This window comes from Crocodylus porosus, unplaced genomic scaffold (genome assembly GCF_001723895.1).
Source record: "Crocodylus porosus isolate Cpor-Errol unplaced genomic scaffold, CroPor_comp1, whole genome shotgun sequence".
In the NCBI taxonomy this organism is placed as follows: Eukaryota; Metazoa; Chordata; order Crocodylia; family Crocodylidae; genus Crocodylus; species Crocodylus porosus.
Genome location: NW_017728931.1, coordinates 118,061,226 through 118,088,408, shown reverse-complemented (window position 1 = coordinate 118,088,408; position 27,183 = coordinate 118,061,226). Strand labels below are relative to the sequence as shown.

Genomic DNA, 27,183 nt, shown 5'->3' with positions numbered 1-27,183 from the left:
GTGAAACAGTGGAACTCAGTTTGACCATCACTGGACGGGTGGGTTTTGAGAGTCTAGGAAGTGCTTACTATGGAGAAGTGCTCTCATCCAATGCAAAACTCTGGAACTCATGGTTCAGCGATACCTTTTATTAGACCAACTAAGAGATTGCAAAAAAAAATCTTTTTCTGCAAGCATTCAGGCACACATCCTTCCTCAGGCTCAGGGAAAATTAAAGATGGTACTCCGAGTCCCCATAGGTAGAAAATAAACTTCATTTTTGCTTATTCTAGAAGAGACTTATTCATCAGTTTAACTACTTAAAAACCCTCTGCCAGTTACTGAGAAAAGGAAAATCCCCTCCATCTGTCAGAGGCCAAGTATTTCAAGTGTGTGTGAAATGCGGGGTGTTTGATGGAGGGGACTCTATTTCCAGGAAGACAGGGGTGTGGGGGCTGCTGTGTGGTCCTGACAATTGCTGTTTTCCTCCCTTTGTTGCACGGGGCACTGAGCTCACTAGACCTGTAGGTCTCTTGGCTGCTCCCTGCCCCTATGACTGTTAGAACCCCCTGAAGTAGGGCTAGGCATGCTAGGCACTCCCAGTTCAAGATAAAATGATTCACAGCTTGTGTTTAAAGAAGGGGTCCCATGCAGTCTGTTGGGGAGCTGTACCCTGGAATTCCAGGCACTGTTTTGTCACGTCTCAATCTTATGCTGAGACAGTAAGGCTGAACACAGTGGACAGTGAGTCAAGACACATGCAGCTACTTGTGTGGTCTTCCATATCTGGGCTGCTCCCCTTCTTTTCCATTCACAGCTGACTTTTGGAGGAAAGTGATGATGAAAACCGGGGCCAGCAGCAGCTGGTAGAGATAGCCTGGATGTGTGCCATAGCAACATATAGTGCCAGCTGAGGAGAGTTGTCCAGTACTTCCCCAGTCTTTCATATTTGACAGGAAATTCCCATTCCCTTTATGTGGTATCTTCCCAAGAAGTGCAACCAAGGACAATTAACTGTAACTAGGAATAACGGCCACAAGTTGACTGAGACTAGGTTCAGACTAGACATCAGAAGGCGCTACTTCACGGTCAGGGCGGTTAGGATCTGGAACCAACTTCCAAGTGAAGTGGTGCTGGCTCCTACCCTGGGGGTCTTCAAGACAAGGCTAGATGTACACCTTGCCAGGGTCGTTTGATCCCAGCATCCTTCCCTGCCCATGGCAGGGGGTCGGACTTGACGATCTGCTCAGGTCCCTTCCCACCCTACTAACTATCAACTATGAAACTATAGCTGACCTTGGGCAGCTTCAGTTCTACTGTGCTCTCACTGTGAACAAGCTTATTTTTGATCCTCTAAGTCTGGGCATGGCTGGATCTTCTTCCCCAGGGAAGGAAAACTCCTTTGTTTAGGGGATGGGGCTGAAGTTGGGCTTAGGGAACACATCAGATTATTTCAGGTTATTAGAGGTTATTTCAGGTTATCTGCTCTGAAAGAGCCCAGGGGAGTTGTTTCTAATTCTGTCCTTGGTTTAAGGCTCACTTCATGCAGTCCTGAGAAATGGCCCCATACTTGGATGTTGGCTCTCCCAGGAGCCTGATCTCCTGGGACGACTTGCACAAGAGAGTGGGCCTCCTGCCTTTCTCTTTCTTGCCTGGGGCCTCTCACCTTCTCTTCCATTCGCATCTGATTTCTGAAGGACAGAAGTTATGATAAACATGGTGACCAGCAGCAGCAGCTGGATAAGCCAGATGGGTCTACATCTGCCTTGCAAGCCTCAACTTCAGCTATGAGTAGAAAACTCTTGGGAGGTCAAATGTGGAAGTAGCAGCGAAGGGAGACATCTGAGCCCAAAGGCCCCTTCCACACTCACCTGTATCCATGAAGAAGAGGCAGCAGTTCCTCAGCGGCCTGGCTGTCAGCACAAGCCTAAGAAACTTAGACAGGATTTTCCATCTGCTTCCGAGTGGATTGGTGTGGTAACCTAATCTGTCTCTCCCCTCTCCAATTTCTGTGCTTAGTACCTTGCATCAGAAGCATGACCAAAGGGCTAAAATATCACAAACAGCTGCTTTGGGTCCAGGCATTCTTAGAGCGTCTCAACCTGGTATGTAGAAGAGATTGATTGATTGCTATCATATACAAACCTTACTACTGCCTGCATTTTTCAAATAACTATCCCTTTGCAAATAAAGGAAGGGAGGTGATACCAAGAATTTCATCCATTTCAACTTTAATACTCTTTCAAAAATAAACTGCCAGAACACAGAATACAAATTCAAAATCTTAATTTATTGTAAATTCTCCTTTCATCTGTGCTGCATTTCCAGTGTCTGCACATTAATAAATATACATTTGTTAAAAAAACCTCCAGTGTCTAATTTGCCATAAAGTTTTTAAAAAGTCATAAAAATAGGTTTTAAATTTCTGTCATTAATACAACTGACACTTATTTACTGCAAGAATTCTGATCAAAGTAAAAACTAACTACATCTCACTGGGACAAAATATACATACACAGATGCAAAATGACTGTAACACGGATTATACAGTATGTCCAAGTGCATTGCTGGGGTGATGGTCAGACAGAAACATTCAAAACAAATTTCAATCAGAAAATTTCACACAGTATGTTGCATAATTTTGAAATAGGATGCTTCTCCCCTTCCAAAGGCCTCTTAAGTACACCTTAACATGTAGAAAAATACAACAGAATCAAGACTGCTATATACTTTATTGAATTTTAGCTAACTTGATGTGTTTTATTCATCCTGATATATTGATTCTGCTTGTTCTTTCTCACATGCACATTCATACAAAGGGAGAGCCAATATCCTTTCAAAATGGTAGCTATGAAAAATTGTTATAACATGAACAACTAACCACTAGAAAAGGTAGATAACAAATGTTTTTTCACAAGAATAATTCTGAGAAGTCATTCTGAGTCAGATATTCAAGCCAAAACAAATTGCTAACAAGCTTTTCTCTAAAACTTTGCTGTGGACACGAACATTTTCACATCTTTGTTTTTGTAAACACTGCCAAAAGATGAGGTTGGTTGACTTAACACACTTATTTTTCTTACACTTGTGAAACTATGCTTACTTTGGATGAAACGTTAAATCACTGTGTGTGTGTGTGTGTGTGTGCATTGTGTGCGCGTGCGTATGTATGCAAGTGCAGAATGTCAGGATAGTCAAGAATTTGTCAAACAGTTGAGAAATGAAACTGAAAAACTTAAGAGTCTGCTTTGTTTAGCAAAATGCTGACTTGAGGTGGGAAAAAAATAAAGGAGGGAAACAAAGCAGCAAGTTTCACACCAGTTTTGTCCAATGAGGGAAATGTACAAATTTGTCCTCAGAAAAAGGCCCTGGTTTGTTGCTTAGCAAAAGAAACGTGATGAAAAGGAAAGTCAATAGGTGACCAGCATGTAAAATTACACAAGCTTTATTATTTTAAATAGGGCAACATTGTAATTTGTCAATTTGATCTCTCTCCTGCAAGAGCTGTTCTGAAATCTTCAATTGACTGAAGATATGACTTGAATTTTCAGTTGTAAAATTTAATTTCTGAATATTTTTGTGTGCTCAAATAACAATATGAGAGAAAAGGCCATAAAAACAAGAAAACTTTTTGTTCCTTTTAGTAAAGGTTATAAAAATACATAGTTTCCTTTAAAATATTAAAAATTCTGGCAATAGAAGCCTATAAATTATACTTATCAATTTAGATTCAACCTTTTCACTGTACTATTTTTGAAACTGAATCACATCTTAGGGTGGTTTCATGCAAAAGATAAGTACACTGTCAGATGCCAAATTCAAGTACAATTGTGCAATTTTTTTCATATAAAAATATCAAAAACTCTTTCCATTGATTTCCTACTATCAAATTAAGAAGATGAGTATAAATGTAAAATATACAATGGAACATTTTCTTTAGAGTCACCATACAAAATATATAAAAGTATCTACACTTTTTTATATATATATATATATATAAAAGGACATTTTTTAAGACAATGCATCCATAAAGGCTGGTAAAATGCTGGCAAAGATGCTAAAGGGCACTTGGTGTGATATTTCTCTCTCTAGAGTTCAGCAAGCCATAAGGTTCATACTGAAAAAGAAAAAGAGGCACCTCCTAGTGCTTGCTTTAAGGCTGATGTGGTTTGACTTCCTGATTTAACTATCCTGGAACAGTAGCCCACTGGAATAGAGATGGTTTCTGTGAAAATCATTAGCATAGGCTGTACAGATGAGCAGTCCCTGCAAGCACTGCTATTTTTCTTTTCTGGACTTATGAGTTATCCATCCACTATAAAGAATCCCTGTTATTCATCTCCATGCATTTTGGCACAGTTCACATATTCACATGCGGCAGAATGTACCACACAGCGTGGCTTCATCATGCATGTCCTGGGCATGATTTTTCTTTTATGTACAGTCAGAAGTCTGCCAAAATATGTAACAGCAAAGGAAGTGATACCATCCTCATCCTTGCCATGCAGCAATTCCTGTGAAATTCGAGGTACCAAGGAAGTGACATCACGGCAAGTATTCCCAGGATGCAACCATCATCACAGTTTCCTGATGATTCAAATTGAAGTTTCATTACTGCCTCTGTTCATGAGAAGAAGTAACCATGCAGGCTTAGGGTTAAATAGAGATAAGCAAATAATTCCAAGTGACGCTACCCATTCCATTTTAGTAAGTGACCAGTCATGCACTGTGAAGTCATCATACTTCACTAATCAAGTGCTTGTGAGAAAGAGACTGCTCATATTACAACAGACAAAAAGAGACAGAAAATATTATTTACAGGTGATGCAAAGAGAAATGCATTATTAAAAGAAGGTCTGAAAAGCTTGTGTAATTGGTTAATATCTAAAATGACACACAAGGTTTAGATGCTAAAATTTTTTTACAAGATACTGGAAATTCATGCCATAGGTGCCATTATTCAGCACTGCCTTGCTTGTATACAGAAGGTACAGAGAATTTCAAATATATCTATTTAGTTGTGCTGGTTGGCCAGCCATTTCCTATGATAGCAGGAATTAGCTATTAGTCATATTTAGGCTATTTAGCTCACTTTCACTTTGGGGTACATTTTCAAGAGCCAGCTCCCAAGGACCTGAGGTTGAATTTCAGATAAGAGTTCTGTGTAGTAGCTCAAGCAGTCCCTGAAAATGTGCAGGCTTAAAAGGTCACGATGCCATTGGTGAAGCTGATTAGAAATTTCCTATTGGCAGTAGAAAGAATAACAGTATCTACTACTGTGTAGTTTAAAGAAAAGCTAAAGACAAACTTGTATAAAGAAAGAATTTTTTCCATGTTGTTTTTGTAATTTGAACTCTGGCCATAGTTCATCAGTAATCACGGTGCATAACAGGATTCCATGAATACCCTTTAGCTGGTATTGTATTATGGATTAACATGGCTCTGTTACTGGCCATGGCAGCTCCACACCTTCCCTCCCTCTTCTCCCTGCCTGCCAGCTTCCCTAGATTCCTTGCAATCCCATCTCTCCGATCCCTCCCCTCTACTGCCACCAACCCACCACATTCAGTGACTTCCTGCAGTAACAACTTTCTGACTCCTTCCCTCCTATCTCCCTACAGCTCTCAGCCTTCTACCTTTTCTGTGGCTGTTTGGTGGGTGTTTTTTATGGTAGTTGGTGGGGGTGGATAGGGAGAAGAAGAAAAGAGAGGATTGTGAACCTGGAGGGCTTTCCCTGTGCTTGGACCCATGCCCAGCCTTCCTTCCCCAGCTTCAGCATGGGCACTCTCTCCAACTGGTTAGGAGCTGCTCCAGGATTGGGAGGCAGGGGATGGAGAAGGGCAGAAAGGAAGCAGGGAGAAGCAGAAACAGGGTATATACAGTTTGTAGCTGCCCAGGCCCAGTGCAGCTCTCCAGGGATCAGTGTGGGCCCAGGGCAATCCCCTGCCATTGATGTGCCAGCAAAGCCACTTGGCCTGCATCAGACTAGTGCCAGATTGTTAAAGGTTGCCAGCTGCTGGTCTGTAGTACATGTTTAGCTGTAACATGTAGAATTGTTGAGCAGGCTTCCTACAGCTTTGTTTTTCTTTTTCTATTTTGTGAGATGCCAAGTGGTTGAGGGCTGTGATCCAATTGCCTAAAAAGTCTAAAGTGAAAAGCCTTGTGTAGATGTCAACTCAGGGCAAAGAAGTGAAAGGTGAAGCCAGCAATCCTGGGCAGTGGGCAAGCTGTCAAACAGGCACTTACTCAGAATCTGAGGTCTCTGCATTTACTGTTCCCACGTGGACGTTCATAGCCGTCCCATTGAGCTGATCACGAGACTGTTCTCTCCGTGGATTTTTTATCGTCACCCCTGTGTCTGAGGGTGAACGCATCCCATCATTTGCCCCTAAGGACATAGTCCTGGATGAGATTGTGGCTTGAGTATAATCTGACAACTTTTCCCGTAGTCGATTCTTCATGTTCTTGTCCAGCAGAGGGGGAGGGTAGGAGACTTTATTTTTTAAGATGCCTATTACAGGAAGAAGGATGGAAAAATTATGAGTTTTAAGCACACCAGTGACATCTTCTCAATCAGAACACATTTAAGAAATGTCCTTTTCAGTCTCTTTACTTTTTGTTTGTCCCCAAAGCCCTGACCAAGCCAAAAAAAATTCCTGGAGCTATGGGCTCTCTGGAGACACCTCTGGTTATACAGGCCTGTTGGAAGGGTATTCCTCCTCTCCCATGTTTTGCTTAAACATGAATCATGTCCAGTGGCCAACTTTGGTGAATGCCTCTCTACCCCTCATCCCCAAATCTTACAGGAGATTACCAGAAAAGCTACTAGACTCAGTGAAGTGAGGGAGAAATTTGGCAAATTTCTCAGTGTCTCCCTGCAGGAAACTTCAGCTGGAGTCTCTGCGGATTGGCTATTTTACCTTTCCTCTGTTCTGGCTGCTGGTTATTCTGGTGGGGCAGAGGCCTGTTTTCTTTCTGCTGCCCTTCATTCTCTTTGTCTTGAGGTGCTTCACTGCTGTGGTTCGCTTGGTTTTCCCCATGGAGCTCCACATTGACCTTTGTCTCCACTTTCAGTTTTTGTTTGCCACCAGGGTCCTCCCCATCGCTTCCTGTTATACACTCTGTGGGCCAATACAGTTTCACATGGTTGGGTATGGAATCAACTGCAATGCAAAAAGACACTGGCTCGAAAAACACTGTTTGACAATACAGTTCTTCCCTCCACTACTGCCTGGCTGCTCTTATTCTCTGGAGTGGTTTTCTGTTGATAAATTCTGTGGATCAATTCTAAAGACACCCTAACCTGACCTCCTGCCTTAACACTTCTTCACGCCAGTTAGAAATGTTCATGTTGGCAGCAATTAAATGAACATTGCCCAAAGAGGAGCTCTGGGAGGACTCTGTGTACAGAGACCTTCTTGGACTACCTTGTCACAGGCTCTTCTTTCTCCCTTAAGGGTCTGGCTGTGTTGAAAACATGGCCTTACCATCTCCTCCCCACAATTTGAGATGTGTTGCACCCAAGAGGATGAATGCACAAAGCAGCCACTATGTTTGAGGTTGTCCAGGGAGAGCAGATGGGTTGTACTGCTAGCTACAACTGCTAAGGAGGCAGTGTGGAGTTCCTGGCACCCTTCCCCACTGTATGCAGGGGTAGTCTACCCTTGAAGTAGAAATGGTTTCATACTGTTCTTGCTAGCAAATTCCCCTTTCTACAAAGTGATGGGAGGTGTGGGCACTCAGATGGTAGAATGTTAAAAACCCATATGTAAAAAAACCCTGCAATATTAGTAAAAATCTGCAATATTAGTGCAGCTTGTCTCCTGGAAGCCAGGAAATTGTCTTGTGTGCATGAAGCAAATCCTCACAACTGCTTTTACACTTTGCAGAACTGTCAGTTTGCCAGGTGATCACATAATGCTGTGAGTATGACACCGCCCAGAGGCTTATTGTAAAGAGCTGAATGGAAAGGCATCACCATCATTTTAGCCAGAGCCCCAGTGCTAACTACACTAGTGAATAAGCTTGTCAAAAATGCTCTCTTAAACAAAAAAGTACTCTGAAGCTCTGAAAACTTAGGTGAATATTGGCTGTGCATGCATCAGTTTAAAACCTGGGAAACCTGGCATAGTTTTAGTTAAAGTTTACTTTGTGTCTGACATTTAGAGCTACTTGAGCAGTGCCATTTTCATCTGCTGGGGTTTGTGGACAGTTACAGCTCTGCAGGACTGCAATGTTAACTGCTATTCTGCACTGGTATTCTAAGTAGCTGGTGCAGACTTGCTCAGATATCCTCTGTTTTTGTGTTCACTCACTACAGGGGACAAACTCCTATAGGAGAAAAAGCTCCAGGACACAAGGATCTCTTGACAACATCAACAATAATACAACAGACATGCAGCTCTATACTGTCTTGGTCCAATCTGTTGCATCCACTGCTCAATTGATTTCTTTTAATATAGGAAAGGAAGCCATTCTGAGGACCTGAGCAGTAGTCCTACCTTTGGGAGTACTGTGAAGAGGGCCACGTTCATTATTTTTTGAAGTAGCTGTGTTCCATTTCTTCGCTGTTTGAATCCCATCTTCCTCGCTGTCTGATGAATGGGAGGAGGCATAGGAACTGCTATGTTCATCAAGAGATAGCTCACTGTCAGAATCAGAATCATGTTCTACAGGGGGCGGAGGGGGGTCAAGAAACACAGAAATTAGCACCTGACAAGCAGTCATGTAAACCTAACTGCCAAATGAATGGGAGGAAAGAAAGATGTTAGAGACAATGCTCGTGGACACTATACAATTCTGTTGCTCACATGACAGGTGAGATTAATGCAGAAATCTGCACTTGAGGAAATCCTATGAAACCCAGCTGCTACTTACAGGCAACCAGGCAGGATCTTTTAGGCTAAAAACAGATAACCAGTTTGAGTCGCACTGGCACATTTTGTGCCACATCAAATCCAGATCTTACACACAGCCAAACTCAATGTCCCGCATTAAGTACCTGTAATTTATTCAAATTAACACTTTGTCGTGGAACAACTGCAACTAATTCACCTTAAATGTCATTGAAGTCTAGCGTGTAAATGGCTATGCCATATCTGTTTTGGTGCAGGCCATACCCTGGCCTAATCAGGGCTGCATCACACTGGTTGTCTGTTTTTAACCCCTGTATCCTATATTGTTAGCTCCTATGGTCCGTGAATGTTGGTAGTGTTTATGCATTTTCTGTAGAATTATGGAGCAATAAGAAAGAGAAGGAAGATCTGTAAATAACTTCAGTGGATCATGGTACACATCCAGATCCTCTAGCATAAAACACTGAGAAAACCCAGAAGTGTCAGAAATATGGAATATATGCTAACAAAATAATACAGCAAAAGCCTTAACATCCACTTGCTAAATATAAACCAAGCGAACCTGAGAGATGCTCCTCAGTTCAGTACACAAAACAGTGCAGTAAAGGAAGACACTTATGCAAGCTCTTAACCGTAAGGTTTCCAAATAAAAACCAAGTAAAAGAGCTTGTGCACAACTTATGAAAAAAAAGATTCCAGAAACAGCTCTCTGTCAGGTGTGGCAACCAGTCACAAACAGCCTGCAATACAAAAAGATATGTGCCTGTGGCATTCTTGCTCCAAAACACTGTCCTTGACAAAGATACTTGGTAACTATGGCAACCCCATCTAGGTTGTGCCATTAGAGCTATTTACACTGAGAAGGAGACAAAGCAAGATGCAGATGCACAGTATCCTTCTGTTTATACTTAAGTGCCAAGGAGGAACAAATGCAGGTGTAGTTCAAAACAGTTTTCAAATAAAGTCTCTTACCATTGGATTTGGATGGATTCCTATGAAAAATGGAAGAATCTACTTCTGTATGACCAGCTCTTGCTTGACTTGAAGACCCACTGTGCTTATGAGCAGCTTCATCCCTTAGAAAAAATAAAATGAGGGGACAGATTTTGGTCAACATGCTAGTAGCAAAAAAATGACAGACAGAGACAGACTGAAAACTTTGCTCTGCACTGTCACTTGTAACACCGGAGCAGGCAAGCTGCATGGAACTCATAGGGAAATGCTTTTGCCATTCCACCCTAATTGAGTGTGCATTGCCCGCTACAGTCGCATGCAAATGAGAAGAACACAGAGGAAAATGCAAAGACAACAACCACACAAAGCAAAGCTGCTAAGACATAGGGAACAAGCAGCATTTGAACCAAGACAATTTAGTTTTGTTTTGTTCTGTTTCAAAAAAGCCAGGGGAAAGGAAAAGTTAAAGTAAAGGCCTGAAAGCCGTGCACCCGCCACCTGATTACCTGAGAATATAAGCAAGGTAGCTATTGTGGCTCTTGGCTGACCTGACGGTGCTTTCTAGGGAGACCGTGGATTCCCCAATAGTTGTACGATACATATTTGGTTCCTCTATATATGTGTTGTTACAGTTCAGAGAACGCTGACAAAAAAATAGCAGTAGTGAATGACAACAGTTAAAACAACTTTCCTTTAGCTACCATCAGGAGGAGAGAACATGGCAGCTGGAGAGAATAAGTTGTTAGTACAGGGGCTGTCGACCAGGGGTACTTGAAAAGGCCTTAGGGGGTATGCGTCGGTGGGCAGGGATGGAGTGCCGCCACGCACCATCTCACGCTACTGTGCAAGTGCCGCCTGCCTGGACATGAGGGAGGGGGAAAGTCACAGGCAGTGGATGCCACTGCTCTGCATTCAGCCATGTGCCAGCTCTTCCCCCACCCCACGTCCAGCCACCACTCCTCATCTGGCTGCCAGGGGTACACTTTTCCAAAAAGGTTGAAAACCCTTGTGTTAGTACATTTGAGTTTAAACTGCTTCTCCCAATAGGTAATAGTGCCTTTCAGTTCTCGTGCACCTCAGAGTTTGAGTGGCTTGAACACAGGACTCAAGTGAGAACCTCCCAAGTTATAATCTCAGCTCTGATACTAGTACTACTTCAGTATTTGAACACCTTTGAGTCAGTGTTAACATCTGTTACATGTGGTTCGTTCATGTTTCTCCCCAAGAAGAGAACTGAACATGCAGTGCAGGGGTTGGTTTGGAAAGGCTTTTATTCTGTCTGTGCTGCTGTGTGTGTTAGAGACAACAGATAGATCTAGGATGTGCACCTCACATTTGGAGAGGACAGTACTGAAGCCTGTGATGATAAGCAACCTTTCATTTTTGAATGTGTCTGCTCCTTATTCTCAAGCTCTGACCCTCAAGAAATTTGTCTCATGCAAAGATGAGATTTACTCTCCTCATACACAATGTGACTGCACCACAAGAATGGAGTCATTAACCACCAAGTGGCGATCGATATAGAAGGAACTGAGGCTAGGGCACTGCCTGCCAGGATAGGATGACACTTTCCATCTAACTTAAGATGACGGAAAGAGTTACTCCTGGATATTGCTATGTTTGAGCCTAGCATCAGCAAGTAATCCAAGAGAATCTGTCTCCAGACTGAACTGACTGTTTGTGGTGTGTACTTTCAACCTAAGGCGAATGCAACAAGGCTGAAAACTCTACAAAGAGCTTTACTTTGCCCATCAGCACACCTTCCTCCTTCATGAGCCTCAGCTTTAAACCAGATGTTCTTTATCCATGAGCTGCTCTTGTACAAGCACTGAACATGGGGGCTAGTGGCATGGTTGCTTGTGATGAAGGATAAGCAAAGCTGTGTCTTCTTAACATAATGACCTTGAGTCCATGCTCTTTACGGCTAGGGACAGACATTACACATAAATTGGTTTAAGTGATCAGAAACTGGTTTAAACCTGTAATAGAACAGGTGTTCAGTGCACACAAACCAGCTTGAAAATGGCTGAAACTAGCTTGAGATAAACCTGGTTGAATGCAATAACAGACTTAACTGATTTGGGTCAAACCAGTTTATGTAATGTCTGTCCCAGACCCCTTTCTGGTTTAAGATAAACCAGACTCCCCCAGCATCCTGGCATGTTCTCTGGGCTGGGTGGGGCTCCCTGCTCCACAGCAGAACTGCCCCTCCCCTCTGCTCTGTGGCTGCAGCTCTGGCAGGGACTGCAGGCTGCTCTCCCGCTCCCCCTCACCACTCCCTGCTAAGCAGGAATTCCCCCCTCTCCTCTGCCTTGCAGAGAGGTGTCTGTGTATTAGCTAGCAGCCCACATGCTGGCTAAGTCTGTGCTAATTCAACAGGCAGAATCAACAGGCAGCTGGTAATGTCCCTCTGTTGTTTTCTTAATGGGGTGATAAACACTGTTATCAATTCTCTGCTGGGCTAATCAGAGTGTCCTGCCAGGGCTAGGCCACTCCCCCCCTCAGCTCAGTACTGTGGAAGGAAGGGAGGGCTGCTCTAGCACCCCCTGTTTCTAGCTTGAGCCACAGCAGCCATGTGCCAGCATGTTTGGGATGCCTGTATGGTTACAAAGTGACTTAGCTTAGCCAGGTTAAACTAACCCGCAAAGATTGAATCAATTCAGACTCAGGCTTTTTGATAAACTGGTCCCTAGGCTACTAGTTTATCTAATGGCTACAAGTAAATGAGAGAGAGGACCAGAGCAAGAACTGTCCTGGACTCCACAACCCCACCTCTGGTCCATTGGCAAAGGTGCACCTGCTCTTTAGCTAGAACTGCAAGTGCTCAGAACTCTGAAAATCAGGCATGCGGGCAAAAGCACTTGATAACCCAGCACCCATTGAAATCTGGGTGCCCTAAATCACTCTTGAGGATCTGGGTCTTAATCTGTCTGCCTCAGCTTCCTACCTGTATAACAAGGGTAATGTAAACAACCACCCCACTTTATACAATTACAGGAGCTCCTTGGGAAGTTTATGCTTGCTGCCACCAGGTTCCTGCTGCTGCTGCTCCCCTCAGCCACCGGGGCACTCTGTTCATGAACACAGACTGCGTTCATGAACGCAGTGCCTTACTCGCAGATTTCGCCATTTGCAGGGGATACAAGAACGTATCCCCCATGAATGGCGAGGGTCACCTGTACTAAGGAGCTAGAAAACTGCTGAAAAATAATCAGTTCAGAAGAGTGGTGCTCAAGCTTTTTCCCTGCTGGGCCAGATGGTCCACCTATGGACCAATGGTCTCACTCTGGTGCTCAGGGTGGGCATGATGGGCACTATCTGGCTGCATAGAGAGGTGCGGGGACAGGCTTGCCCCAAAACCACTCTACAGGGGAAAGGAGCTTGACGAGCCCTGTAGGGAGTGGGGGAGGGCACGGTCAGGTCCTGACCTGGTCCCACAGAGGGAAGGGACATGGTCAGCCTCTGGCCTAGCTTCACAGAGGAAAAGGGAATGTGGTCTGGACCTGCTCCAGAAGTCACGGTGTGGGGTATGGGGTGGGCAGCCAGGGGCATGGCTTGGCCTCATGGGGAAAGGGGGCATGGCCAAGCTTTGATGCTGCATAGGTTTTGGGAATTTGGCAGGGGAGAGGATGGCTGTACTAATGGCCACCGTTACCCTACCACAAATTTCTGGACCTGTGTGGAGTGCTGCTGAGATTGATTTGTGGGTCACAACTTGCCCACAGGCCAGAGGTTGAGCACCCCTGGTTTATAGCAAAATACATAACTACAATTCACCTATGCAACCTCTTCTTTGAACTCTGTGAGAATAAGATTACAGTTCTTTGTAAAACTCCACACTGGAAGCATTTGCACAAAAAAAACCGTGAATGAACTAAATGGGCTCTAATAGCTTCATGATGCTACAGTTTACTAAAAATTATTTCCTACACTCAAGAGTCTTGACTGCTGTTTTTAAATAGTCTTTTGGAGAATTGCTGTAAGCTAGGGATGGAATTAATCTTTTTGGGGACAAGTAATGGCCTAGAAATATATTTGAGCTAATTTCTATCAGAACAAAAACACCTTTTCAAGGCTTTCTCTTACAGTTAATAATGTAGCTCTTGTTGCAGTAGAGTCATCTGGAAGAGGTTTCTTTCCAGTTAAAGTGTTCTTCAAGTGCTTTCTGACTTCTTTGTTAAATATACAGTGGAAGAAGAAAATGAAAAGTCCCTGGATTGAGAGAGAGACAGAGAGGGAGAGAAGTACAAGATTTAACTGAAAAAACAACTGGGAAGTTGTGCACATTTTCAAACTACCTCCTAATTCCAGTATGCTGTCCAAGCTTTAATACAAGCACTCCACCACACTGTTAAAAACTGTAATGATCCCTTCATATAATATTTCAAAATTAAGATTTTTGAGTTTGTGCTCTGACTGAGAGTCCAAATACTAATAAGCATGCTGGAACCTATCAAAATATCATAGCCAACAACGAGAGACTCAAGCATGAGAGAAGTCGGGCACTTAAAAATAGTAGAGGCCATTCTGCAATCTTTCTAAAACATGATCCCTTGTGCTGACACCTGTTTGTTCTTTGAAGTAGCAGTAGCTCCTGCAACCAGTCACTGTGCACATTATTCTTGTTCCTGGCAAAAATACTGTTACCTGTGGTAGGGCTGCTCTTGGCCAGAACAGGGTTATACATTAATGGTGCTTTTGCAGCACACACATACTCATTGGGGACCAGCTGATGCAGCTGCCAAATTTGTTGCTTAGTTGGATTGCAGGTATGGTGCTTTGAATTCACTGCTTATGAAGTTTCAGTAATAGCAATGTCCCACGATGCCTATATTTCATGCCTGCAGCCAGATCAGTTGTATTAAGACTAGCAACAAGCTTTAGGCTCACTTTCTAAATATTCAGTTGGCGCAGTCCCATTTCGCCTCAGCTCGATGGGATTATTCATTAATAAAATTATATGTCTCTTTAGTATATAAAAGTTCAAAGAAGCCAGTGATGTGAAATGTCATGCATTGTGGTGTCTCTCCAGGTTAGTTTAAGTAAAATTCCAGCTTCTTTGCTCCTGCTCCTCCCCATGATGGCTTGTATCATAGATCATTTTATTTTGGTTCCCCCACCCCAAAGATCTGAAAACATTTAAAATTAATTTATTGCATAATGGAGTGATTGCAACACAGACAGTGGCAGTACAAATACCCCCCCCCACACACTGACATACCCTTCTGCCTCTCCTCTGACCCGGAAAAACCCATTGTTCATCGCTACATTCAGCCTGTTGCCTCTCTTGCAAGCTGGTAACTAGCCATTAACAAGGTCTTTTTTTAAACTGTCCACCAATTTATTTCAGACAGGCCAAAAGATGCTAGTAACTTTTGGTTACTCCATCCTGGCTCACATTCAAAATCAATGACCTGGATCCTGAATTTCATTAATACTTCTGCAGGCGCAGTATAAATAATTGTACAGTACATTATTAATGAGCTGACGTGTGTGTCGTGACCTTCAACATATTAAGTTTGCTGCTGAACAGCTGAACAGTCCCCATCTTAGTTTGAAAGTGATGTCTGACTCTCCAATAATCTTTCCTATGAATCTATAAAGACCTTAAGCTGTCCATGTTGGATGCAAGACATACCATTACTCATAGTGCTAGTAAACCACAGTATTAAACACATCAATGTTTGTTTGTTTAGTATTTAAGTGATGGTCTCAGGCTTGAGGTTGTGTCTGAGGTCAATAGCATCTTTTTGTAAGTAGTTTAACTGCACAGTATGTTTGTCTGTCATGAATTCCAGTATGAGAACATCTGGACCAAAAGAGACCCACTTGGTTAGAAAAAAAAGGTGCTGTTTAGTAGAGGGTGGTGGTAACTGTTTGCCTCAATGAAAAGAATTCCCCTTTTGAGACAAGTCAGTGACAAGAGCTGCACCTAGGACATCTCATCTTCTTGGGCTGCAAAATTCTGAGTTTTCAGAGCCAGAAGTCTTAGCCTATTACGAGCTTATCATGTAGAGAGGAGTACTGAAGAAAGAGGACTCGTTAGTCTGTAGCATATTATGAATATAAAGAGATGCAATATGATGATGTTGCACAACTTACCTGCAAGCAGCTGAAGATAGCAAAGAGATAGTGAAATGTCATGACATCACTGTTCACTGCCATCAGCCCCAGTAACCATGTGGCACTGATCAGCAGCAAGAGGAGGAAAGCAGTTCGCAGCACAGAGCTGAACACACACAGATAAAATCATTCACATTAAGACAGAAAAATAATAATATAATATAACACGGCCTCACAATACCCCAGACACGAACTAACATACTGAATCTCCTGAAATCTCAGGGTCACAGTTGCTATACAGTGCATAGTCCTGGCTTTGAGAGTGTGCATAGACTAGTAAACTGATTATGGGCATTTCAAACAAGAAGTTGGGAACTGTTTCCATCACTGTTACAGACAGTTGATTGGATCTTGGAACTACAAATCAAACTGGGAGCCCTGTCTCAGCAACATTACCTGTAATGTGGCTTAAAATATGATTTTGCCCTGTGTACATTATCATTTAACAATTTCAGCATTTTTTCAAGGAAAAATGGCTACTGACATTCCCGTCAGATAGAAGTCAGTTTCCTTGTATACATGGTTGTATGGGACTATATGTGCACAAAGACTTCTATTGGCAAAGGCTATTTTTAAAAAAAATACAGACTGAGCCAAATACAACCTGCTACTGAATGGCAATTAGATGCTTTATTGCAGATATTAAAAGAGAAACTTGCAAAGAAGCATTTGTTTGTTGTTTCTTAAACAACTCCCAGGTCACTGTTACAGAAACAGCCAGAGAAAGCCTTCTGAATTCCCAAGAGCTGCTGTCTAGCTATCTAATCACATTGTCGTTTATAGGTAAATTACAGGCTTTGGATATAACAGAACTTAAATAGGAACAACTTGACAGAGAGTTAGGAAACTCAGCAAGTTTCAGCTTGTTAAGTCACTCAGTCCATTCTGCGTGGGGTGGGGGAGGCTGTCCTTCTGCAGGGTAGGGCAGAGATGTTGCCTTAAAAGACCTTTGCTAAGATAGCAAAAGGGAAGAGCACCCCTGAAGTCCCTGAAGCAAAACCATGGATCTAATGGCATATGAGGAAAAAAAGGGGGAAATTTCTCTCAGCCTCACATCTACTGTGATCATAAATATACCTGGCTCAAACACTGTCAGGCTTAGAAGGTATTCTGCAGTAGGGAATTTCATGGAAGACAATGTTGAGAAGATTTGGGGTGGATTGGAATGGTGTCCTGTAGAGTAGTCAACAATTCATCTTTTCCCCTTTCTCTCCTATCTACACCCCCTTCTAAGCTATCCACCCTAAGGAAGTTTTTCTACAGAGTCAAGGAGAGAAGGATGGGAATAAATGATGGCACAGAGACTTAAACTTTTCTGTCAATGCAAACTACTCCCACTGTGTTTCCTCAGCCACCCTGTTTCCTTCCCTGCCCTCTTAGGTTCTCTTTAGAGGGACCCTTTTTTTTTATCCCTGGCCAGGAACATTTCTTTCAGTCTGAGCTTTGTCTGCAAACTTACGCAACTCCTGTTTTTTCAAATGAACGTTGCCTTCTTCTGCAGGATGCTTTCACTGCTAGTATAAAGATGACAGTATTTATCTGAAAGGGAAATTTAAACGACACCATGTGGAACTTTTATAGAATTTGACTGAGCTCAGTTTTCATGGATGCAGGAATATTTTAACATAGAAAGGTCTGCTTTGCAAAGGGATTTCCTTTTAAGTTACAGGTTTCTTCATATTCCTAAGATGCCCCAGCTCTGAGTCAACATCCATCAGGGACCTTCTTATAATTCTCTCACTGAGATTCATTATATCATGTCTGCTAAAGCAGCCCTAACCAGTGAATCTAAGGGTGCAGACAGAAGTGCAGCTCCCAGCTGTTACTCATCATGTGTTCTGCAAAGCAATCTGAGTTACAGAACCAAACAGAAGTTCACTGTTGGTTCCAGCAGGGAGGGAAATCTAGGTGTGGGCTGGGAGCCTGCAACTGGGTTCCTCCACTAGCAATGGCCACAGCTCTCTGCCAGTGCTTGCTGTTTTCAGAATTGGAGGGGGAAAAGGCAGTGGAAGGAGCTTGTTCTTGAGGCTGAAGGGTAGGGTAGGCGAATTGGAGCCCCTCCACACTGGGGGTGGGGGTCTCCATACACCCAATCCACGCTCCAGGGGCGGCTGAAAAAATCCCAGACTGATCTCCTGGACATGCAATGAGGAGTCAGATTTTTCACCTGATCAGCCATTTTTGAAGCTGTCTGTAGCCATGCACTTGTGTTTGGTCCCAGCTATAAACTACTTTCTGTTAGAGGGGCACCGATACATTGGCTCGATATTGGATCAGCACTGATATAAAGAAAATTGACTGTATCAGAAATCGGCCTCATATGGCCAATAATTTGGCTGATAAATGGCCTGTGCATGTGCACAGCCACAGTGCAGCATGTAGGCGGCAAGGAGCACCGCCAGGCATCTTGGAGAGCTGCATGCAGCTGGAAGTCAGGTGTGCTGCAAGGGGAGGAGGGAGAGAAGAGGTGAGAGGGGCGCAAATCAAGGCCCCCATGGTAAGGGAGAAGTTGGGCTGGGGCTAGGGCAAGTACTCCCTAGCCGGGGCAGGGTGGGTGGGTGTGGGATGGAGCCGGAGCTCGTACGGGGAGCACAGAGGAGGAGCAGCTCCTGCCACTGCACGCCACTTGTCTGGGAGCCACTGGTCTGGCGGCTCACTCAGCACTCACCCACTCACCTGGTGGCTCCCACCGCTCATCTGGGAGGACATGGGGGGGCATATGCCTACAGATCTGTGTAAAGCAGGGCTGTGTGCAGGGGTGCCAGCAGTGGCACTGGGAGAGAGTTACAGAGGGGCTGCAACCACCCCAAAATTCACTGTAGTCCCCCCCAACCCTCTTTCCCAGCACCGCTGCCACCCGCCCTGTGCAGCCTCAGCCCGCTGAGAAGAGCCCACCCTGCTCCATGCAGATCTGGAGGCACATGCCTCCCCTCCCCCCCAATGCCTTCCCAGACAAGCAATGGGAGCCACTGGGCGAGCAGACAAGTACTGAATGAGCCACTGGACCAGCAGCTCTTGGACAAGTGGCACACAGCGGAAGGAGTTGTGTCCCCACCCCCCCGCACCCTCTGGATAAGCCACAGCTCCGGCCTGCTCCTGCCCAATCCTGGCTGGGCAGCGCTTGCCCCAGTCCCTGCCCCAGCCCCACTCCTCCCCCTCACCATGGGGGCTGTGATCTGTCCCCCTCCACTCCCCTTCCCCTTTCACCCCACCAGACTTACCTGGTGCATGCAGCTCTTCAAGCTGCTGGGCTGGTATCGGCCCCAAAAATCTGTATCAGTGGACCCCTACTTTCTGTGGCCAGATCCAGCAAAAAATGTCACTTCTGTCTGCACCCTAAATGAAACCCTCAATAGCGTGGTAGGAAAAAGTAGAGATGATGGGTCTGACTATGTAACTGTTATTCACGTGAGGAACTAAAAACAGTGCCCTAGCTCATGTGAACTGTACTTTCTCACACAAGTGATGCCAAAATCACGGATACAAAAATTTAGGTTTAAATAATCTTATAAATAGTTTTCGTATTTCATAGACATTAGGGCTGGAAGGGACCCTTCTAGTTGGTGGTATAACAAAAAGACAGAGGTAGTAATACAGAAGAGTTAGTGCAAGATGCAAGCTCCACAATACTTACAACTACAACAATCACAATGGGCCCTGCAAAACTCCAAATAAGGGTATCATGAACAGAGAGCCAGCAGAAATCAGGGTTCCCATATCCCTCTGGATCCAGGCCCACAGCAAGTCCTAAACCACAAGAGATAGACAGCAAGAAAGCATTGTGATATGCTTTGTACATGTACCAAGCCACATGAACAAATAGGGTTAGAATCAATCTGGGCAACGCATAATGATAATGGTACAATGTGGTTATTAAATCATTCTAGACACTGAAAATTAGACATAATTGAATTAACCAGTTTTCAAAGTCAGAACTTAAAACCAATTCCTATTTTACAGCCTACTGATTAATACAAAGTTTAGCTATAGTGTACTGTTAACACTGGAGAGTCTGGGGTTGAATTTCAGCTACCAACCTCAGCAATTCCAATTTAACCTATCTGTACTGATATTTCAACTGGAGTCACCCCAAACTTGGGTTAGCCAACCAGAGTTAGCCACCGTTTGGGTGTTTTGCAGTCTAGGCATACCAAAGCCTCTGTGTCCATTCAGTCCTTGCCCTCTCTGATCAGGATGCTTATAACAGCACCAAATTGGTGGGCTAGCATGTGATGTTGAGATCTGTCCACGTGGAAACAGCTGAGATTCTCAACTACTACATTTCATGTAGAACACTGCAGAGCTTGTCTTTATTAAAGATACAGAAATTCATTAACGAGGCATTTGTCATCTATCATATGGCAAATGGACAACTGCCCATTGCATAGGCAATAACTGCAGAGGCTGTAAGCATTTCAATACACGATAGTCCTGTTCACTTCAGTGGAACTACTTTTGTGCTTATAAACACCTTGCTGAAATGGGGCCTTAAAAGACATTAGGCAGAGCAGGGCAGAGGTAGCTCCATTTCACCCTGCTTGTTTAAAACCAGGCTCAGGGCCAATGTTCACATCTGGTACAGACTTATGAAAATTCAATTGTGGCTGTCTGGCAAAGGGATGGCTAGGGGATACATTTTCTGTGCAGTGTGGGATGAGATAGAACTGCCCTCTCCCCCTTCACTAGGATTGGTCTTTGCACCACACACTTTAGCAGTTGCCTTCCAGAAAGAATTGCACATAAGTTATTAAGGTACCATAAAATATTTGTATACAGAAGTAATTCTGCAGACACCAGCCATTTTCTAGGACTCAAGTTCCCCATTAGTGAGACCTTAACCATGATCTGCCCAAACATCTGGCTCTAAAACTAATTGGCAGACAGTAAAAGTTGTTTCACTCTCCAAATCCTACCCTATAACCTTCTAATAAAAGAGAGGCTAGCTTCAGCCTGGTTTAATTTTTATTGAAGTCAATGGTAATTTAAAGAGTACTTTATCCAAGGGTGGAATTGGGCCTGGGAATTTCATATAGGTGGCAAGGAATCTTAATAGTTCTCAGTTCAATTCAATTATTCTCAACTGCCCCAACAAGGGTTGCCAAAATATTTAAGGAAACCAAGACAGAACCAGTTAGGTCTGCCTCCTTCTCCGAGCATAGTTATGTTCTTCTACATGCACAGCAGACCTCTGGGGACTTTCTACAACCTTGGAGGTTAGGGTGAGATCTGCTCCCTTGTGAGAAAACTGCCTGGGTTTACAATGATACAAAGCAGCTGTCATGTACTTGATTCTTTTTTGCAATGACTGTTGCTACAGAGATGCAGGTGCTCAGCTAAATGTGTGTGAGATTAACAACAGATCAGCACTATAAAATCCTAACAGGTAAATGCTGTAAACCCCCTCATTTAGAACAGGATAGTATTAGATTATTTTTAAACCACTGACCCACTCTTGGATTTGGTTCACTTATATTTGAAGCCTCAAACAACCAACATGTACTTTAAAAATCTATTACATAGCTCCCAAGATCTCTAAATTACAATGATTCAGGTTTACTTGTGCAGGGGGTAACGCTAGTTAACTGAAATGTGTTTAGAGGCACCAGAATGAGCCAGCAATTTTCCTACCATATACCAAAAACAAAATATGCATTTGCTACAATATATGCAACTACATGAGGTATTTCACTGTGTTCCAGAGTCCTCAAAATCAATAAACTGCATGGAAGGACAGAATTATGAAGTTCTAATCACGAGTAAACCAGAGGAAATGAACAGCCCAATGTTTAATTAAATCCTAGTTTCTACTCACCCTGAGCAAAAGGAGTGAAAATTAGACTGCTATGAAATGTAAGATTAGGCTAACAGGGACAAATGTTGATTTAGTGACTAGACACAGTGGCCTGCAGTACTAAAGGAACACGTGGGATCAGCCTTCTACTTCCCTGCCAGTCACACATGCAGGATGATGCGTTTCCCAAGGAACACATTTTCACACTTCGGAGTTCTGACACATCGTGAAATCAAACATGACTCATGGTGGCTGTTCATGAACCTTTTCCTATTTTGAGTCATCACATTACCTATTGTTTGCAGTAAATCTGCTGGCAAAAATGTCAGTTAAAATGTTTTCATTTGTTTGAAAGATTCTAAAATGACAAATGCAATTGCCTATCTAAAACAGGGAATGTCTTGGAACTAGGAGAATCTTCCAAATTGCCTTGCTATCTATTCGACGACTAGATAAAAGCAATTCCTCTCTCCCCCTGCCTCCCCGGCCTTTTTTTTCCTAGAGTGCTGTAGAAGACAAACCAGTCCTAGAAAAGACATCTGTACTACACAGAAAAAAATCATACGTTTGGAGAAGTCTCACTCAGAAAAATGAGTGCCGTCTGTTCCCATCTGAAGACATTAAAACTTCTGCTATTAATGACAGTATTTTATCTGCAAGAATAAACCTTAATGTATGAAAAAGTATTTAGTTCCTGATTATATTACGTATTAACATAGATATATCCTGAAGCATTTTAAACAAAAACAAATGCCCCTAGCTCTTCTGCAAAACTCACTCTTCCAGTTTCTTGTGTGCTTGTTTCAACATTATTCTATGTACTTGAGGTAATGTTACACATGCCTGACTGCAAAAATGGGCACTATTAGTTTCTCTGTGCAGAAGGAGCAAAATCATTTTAAGCTACAGGTAAAGTAATTACAATACATATAATGTTGTTCCTGGGCAAGGCTGAGGCATCTTGTTTTCACCTAAATTCAGTTATGTTCATGCCATTGTAAACATAAGCAAATTGTTTTGGTTTGGCAAAAGGCATCTGGTGCACTGATTTCCCAGGTTCAGACTGACATCTTCTTGCTTACTCTTCAACCTAGGCTTGATACAGGAAAGCATGTAAGCACATGCTCAATTTACTAGGCACGTTCTGAATTGCTCTCCTGTATGGGGCTTATAAGTGGAAAAGGGGAAACAAAACAAAGGTGTTTTGACTTTCCAGACCTGGTGGCCTCCCATTACCTGTTTCCCTTACCTGTTATAATGGCAGGAATCCCCCAACCCACAACGTAGTAGAACCTCATATGTCCGAAATTGATGTTCCTCACTTCAGTCAGCATGCGGTAGATGTGAAGTTGCTCCACAAACATCCAGGCAAAGGTGCTCATGTAGAAGTAGTGCAGGAGGATGGCTATCACAGTGCACACAAACTGGCGAAAGAAAAAGAACACTGCTATTAAAGCCGCTCGTGCTGAACTACCAGATGCTGTGATGCATGGAAGACTGGATCTTTGCGGCATGCTAAAGAAAATCCTAGTAAGATTTTGAGAGGACAAGACAGTAAAACCAATTTAATTGTTTTTATCCTGGTTTTGGGAAGTTCAGGAAAGCTGTTCATATCATGAAAGCCTATATTTTTCGATTATGTAGCCTGTTTCAGACTGATGATTGAGAATTACACCTCTCAATCCAACATGTGATAAAGTATTATACTCCATTCTCCAGAACAAACTTCTGAAACTAACATCTTTGTACATTTGATAGTTTTTACATTTAGGGTTCACAAACCAAATGGAAGTCAGGGGTCAAAATGTTTCTTACCTAGGCCACACATTGCAACCTCTGACATTTTGTTTTATTTTGGTCCAGAGGATCCTCCAAATCCTTTTCCTAGCATTGGTTTTCCTTGTCCAATACCAAGGAGTTATGTGAATTCAGCAAAGTTACCAGAGGAATGTAATCGCAGATGGGGTCAGGGCTTTCAGAAAGAGACTGATCTATATCTTGGTGCCAGAGAAACTTCCCAAGAGATGTATTCTACCTAGAGTCTGATACCACTTTTAATGCTAGAGTATATTTCAGATAGAGAATTTACTGATGTGACCAACATCTTTCCTGTGTGGTTTGTGGCAGCTCTCACTGTCTCCCCAGGCAGAGAACATGTGCAGCAGGGTGTTTCACTTTGGTAGAGTTTAGTTTTGTGTTAATATCTGCTTTCAGGAGATGCAATATTGAAGATGGGTCCTTGTACTTGAAGGAGAAGGTGGTAGGGTTTGTGATAGCCCTAAGTATACCAGGGTCATAATTTGAAACTGGGAAATTATGGATAAAATTGAATGTGTTGGAAATTAGGCCTAATTAGTGGACAGGATGGATGATCTATTTCATCTTCATGCCCCTTAAAAAGTTTTTGGGGAGTGAGAACATGGGATCATACGAGGTTCCCTTGAGAAAGGCTAGGGGTCTTCTGCTCTGCTTCAGAGACTCTGCTGTTCACTGGTGAACCTCACAGATCATCTGGGACAGATGTCACTATACCATAGAGGATGTCTGAATTAGCAATTGCAGACTTTTAACATGCAAGATCCTGCACCCTTCATTGGGCCTACCTTTCCAGCCCACATCACTTTTTTCTTTCTCAACTTTCGACTTGATCCTAAGGCCAAATGCAAGATCTAGCACCAGCACAGTGAAACTGGCCAGCCTGAGGAGGACCCATGAAACTGGAAGCTCTTGAGAACATTACAATCCTGTCTCAGACTAGTTAAACAAGATAGGACCCAGAGCAATGTCTGTTGAGGCTAACCTGCTACTCCAAAGCTTCTGTTTGGGACTAATAGATTGCCTTGAATGCTAGGAACTTCAGCAGAAATCTGTATTTTCCACCTATTTGTTATCCTCTTCTTCCTCTTTTTTTATCTGTCTGCTTCAAAGCAGGGATGACTATTTCCTTCCCTTTCTTCCCCATTCAGAAGGACTGTTTGATAAAACCAGGGACTCTACCCAGCATTGTTTGAAGAGTTTAGATTATAGAAGTGTTTTTTCTAATCAGCCATTTCCCATTTAAAAGGCTTTGCGCTGGTTTAGACTATTTGTGCACTGTATATCACAATCAGTACACTTTCAGATACTGGCTATTTTAGCATGTTTGCATGGGACTGGGTAGGCCAGACCCTCTGATTCAGTACTCTCTGTCACATTTAACTGTATGATGTTTAGTGACAGGGTCGTATCAATGTCTTTGACTTTCTGGTGCCTTTATACATCGGTGAAAATATAACCTATAAAAAAAACAAGCCTTTGTTGTATTCATGTAGGTGTGGTTCTTTATTTGCTTCTACTGGCATGTCTCTGTGTGGGCTGCACTGAAAATTCCACCTTTATCAGGTATGGAACAAAGAAAATAAATCATTTCTGTCTATCAGTAAGCTATGGGGGATTAAAAACCTCTCTCTCCAGTGTGATTGTTAATTTACAGAAACCCATAAAGGCCAGGCTCCACGCCAACCACTTCAGTATTATTTGTGCTCCAACATTTTTTCTTTTGATGTTCAGCAGTGCATGACTTGCTTGACAACTCTCATTCCACACAGACAGATGAATTGCTGCCTCAAACGCACACAACTTTTCCGTCTTCCCTGCTTCTCAGATTGGTAAAGCTGCAGGGAGTGGCTTTACCTTGTACAAAACTATGTTCCCCAACTTAGATTTTTCAATATGGCATACGTTTAAAGATGTTACAATACCGTATAATAGGTGAAGGGCAAGGGGAAAAATTAAAAAGGTGATCACGTATCTGGCATGTTGATACAATAGTTCTTGCAGTATAAAAATGGTAGGGAGCTGAAGAGAAAACCCAGAAAATACCACTATTGGTAGCAATGAAGTTTGTGAAGTAACCTAATAAGATGTGTTATTTTACTTGTTTTACATCAATTTACTTAGCAGTTCATACTAGAAGTTCACAGAATATAACTGAAAATGAGGAATTATTCTCAATTACGTTGCTTCCACTGAGGTGCTACAAGGAACTGGTTTTTGTCCCATGCTATTCAAAATCTATATTACAGATTTGGAAGAAAACATAAACCCAGTGCTGGTAAAATGGAGGTGACAAGAAATGGTGGTCTTTTAAGTATGGGGAAAATTCAGTAATGCACCCAGGCCTGGATCACTTGGTAAGGTGATATGGACAACAATAAGTCAAATGCAAGGGCAGCTTTTACAAACAAAGGACATAGGCTGCACTTTCAAGATGAAAGACGGTAACCTGGAATGCAGAGACAATGAAAAGGAGTAAGGTGAAGTGACCCAAGTGAACATGACCAACTCTCAGTATGATGCTGTAGCTGAAAGGACTGGTGAGATCTGTGGATGTATAAACTTGATAATACCAAACAGGAGTGGGGAAGTAGCATTACAACTATATGCAATAGTGAGACAGGCCCTGGAATGTGGTATCCAGGTCTGGCACTCACATTCCAAAAGCAAGTTGAAGCACTGGAAGGGATTCAGGTAAAAACTAGAAAGCAAGCTGAGGTCTGGAAAAATCACTTTCTAGTGAGAAACGTGAGTGGCTTAATTAATCCACTGGGTAAGGTGTGCCTTGATCAAAACCTACAAGCATCTACATGGCAAAGAGATTTCTGATAGTAGAAGGCACAACACAGACCCAGTGGATGGAGGCTGAAGTGGTATAAACTAGGACTGAGCCACAAATGTTGAATGATGAACAACATCCCTTGAGATGTAGTGGATTTTCCATCACTTCAAGCCTTTAAATCAAGGCCAGTTATATACCACCAATGGAAACTATGACCTTGATGTAGAAGGTTGTGGGTGAAGTCCTTTGGCCTGCTGTATACTTGAGATCAGATTAGATCAGTACTTCCCAACCAGGGTGCTACATTATTTGCATCCCCACCTACCACTGTTGCTTCCCTGCACTTACTTCCTGGAAACAGGTACACAGGGCAGCTTATCTATCAAATTTAATACAGACAGGAACACCCCCCTCCTGTAATAGTTGATTCCTGGTCTGGCCCTGTATGCACCTCCTGGAAACTGGGGAGCTGCTAAATTCAGAAAAGTCATGCCACAGTGGCGTAAGCCTGAAAAGGTTGAGAACTCCCTGGGTTAGATTAATACAATGGTCTCTTCTGCCCCAAAAGCCCAAGAGTCTTTTCCATTTTTTCCCATGAGCAAAGTTTGTCTTGTCTGTTGTCTCATTTATTAAGATTTAGAGTAAAGTCTGTTTACAAAGGAATGTTTCTACTGGATTTTTCAAATATTATTTGTGGAAACATTTCTAATGGTGTTTATTTTTTATCAAGACTTGTCTGTATGCATTAAGGTAGAGAAAATTGACACCTTAGACACTAACTGGTTCAAAGATGCCTGACCTTTCAGAGGCAATGGCGTATTTCAGGGGAGATCAAGATCTGGCCTGTAAGCCAGATCTGACTGTGGAGCCATATTATCCAGTCC

General features: G+C 42.9%; 1 protein-coding gene across 1 annotated transcript in view; it reads right to left on the bottom strand.

The window, feature by feature from the left end:
- Window positions 1-2,248: 2,248 nt before the first annotated feature.
- The window catches only part of CELSR1 (cadherin EGF LAG seven-pass G-type receptor 1), a 257,147-nt gene continuing 232,212 nt past the window's right edge, over window positions 2,249-27,183 (bottom strand). The window contains exons 25-35 of the mRNA XM_019543514.1: window positions 22,952-23,126; window positions 19,546-19,658; window positions 17,371-17,450; window positions 15,891-16,017; window positions 13,875-14,000; window positions 10,295-10,431; window positions 9,807-9,910; window positions 8,481-8,648; window positions 6,900-7,142; window positions 6,226-6,490; window positions 2,249-4,599 (exon numbers count right to left, since the gene is read on the bottom strand). Coding sequence (XP_019399059.1) covers window positions 4,575-4,599; window positions 6,226-6,490; window positions 6,900-7,142; window positions 8,481-8,648; window positions 9,807-9,910; window positions 10,295-10,431; window positions 13,875-14,000; window positions 15,891-16,017; window positions 17,371-17,450; window positions 19,546-19,658; window positions 22,952-23,126 — 1,563 coding nt within the window. The 3' untranslated portion in view covers window positions 2,249-4,574. The remainder of the gene's footprint in view (window positions 4,600-6,225; window positions 6,491-6,899; window positions 7,143-8,480; window positions 8,649-9,806; window positions 9,911-10,294; window positions 10,432-13,874; window positions 14,001-15,890; window positions 16,018-17,370; window positions 17,451-19,545; window positions 19,659-22,951; window positions 23,127-27,183) is intronic.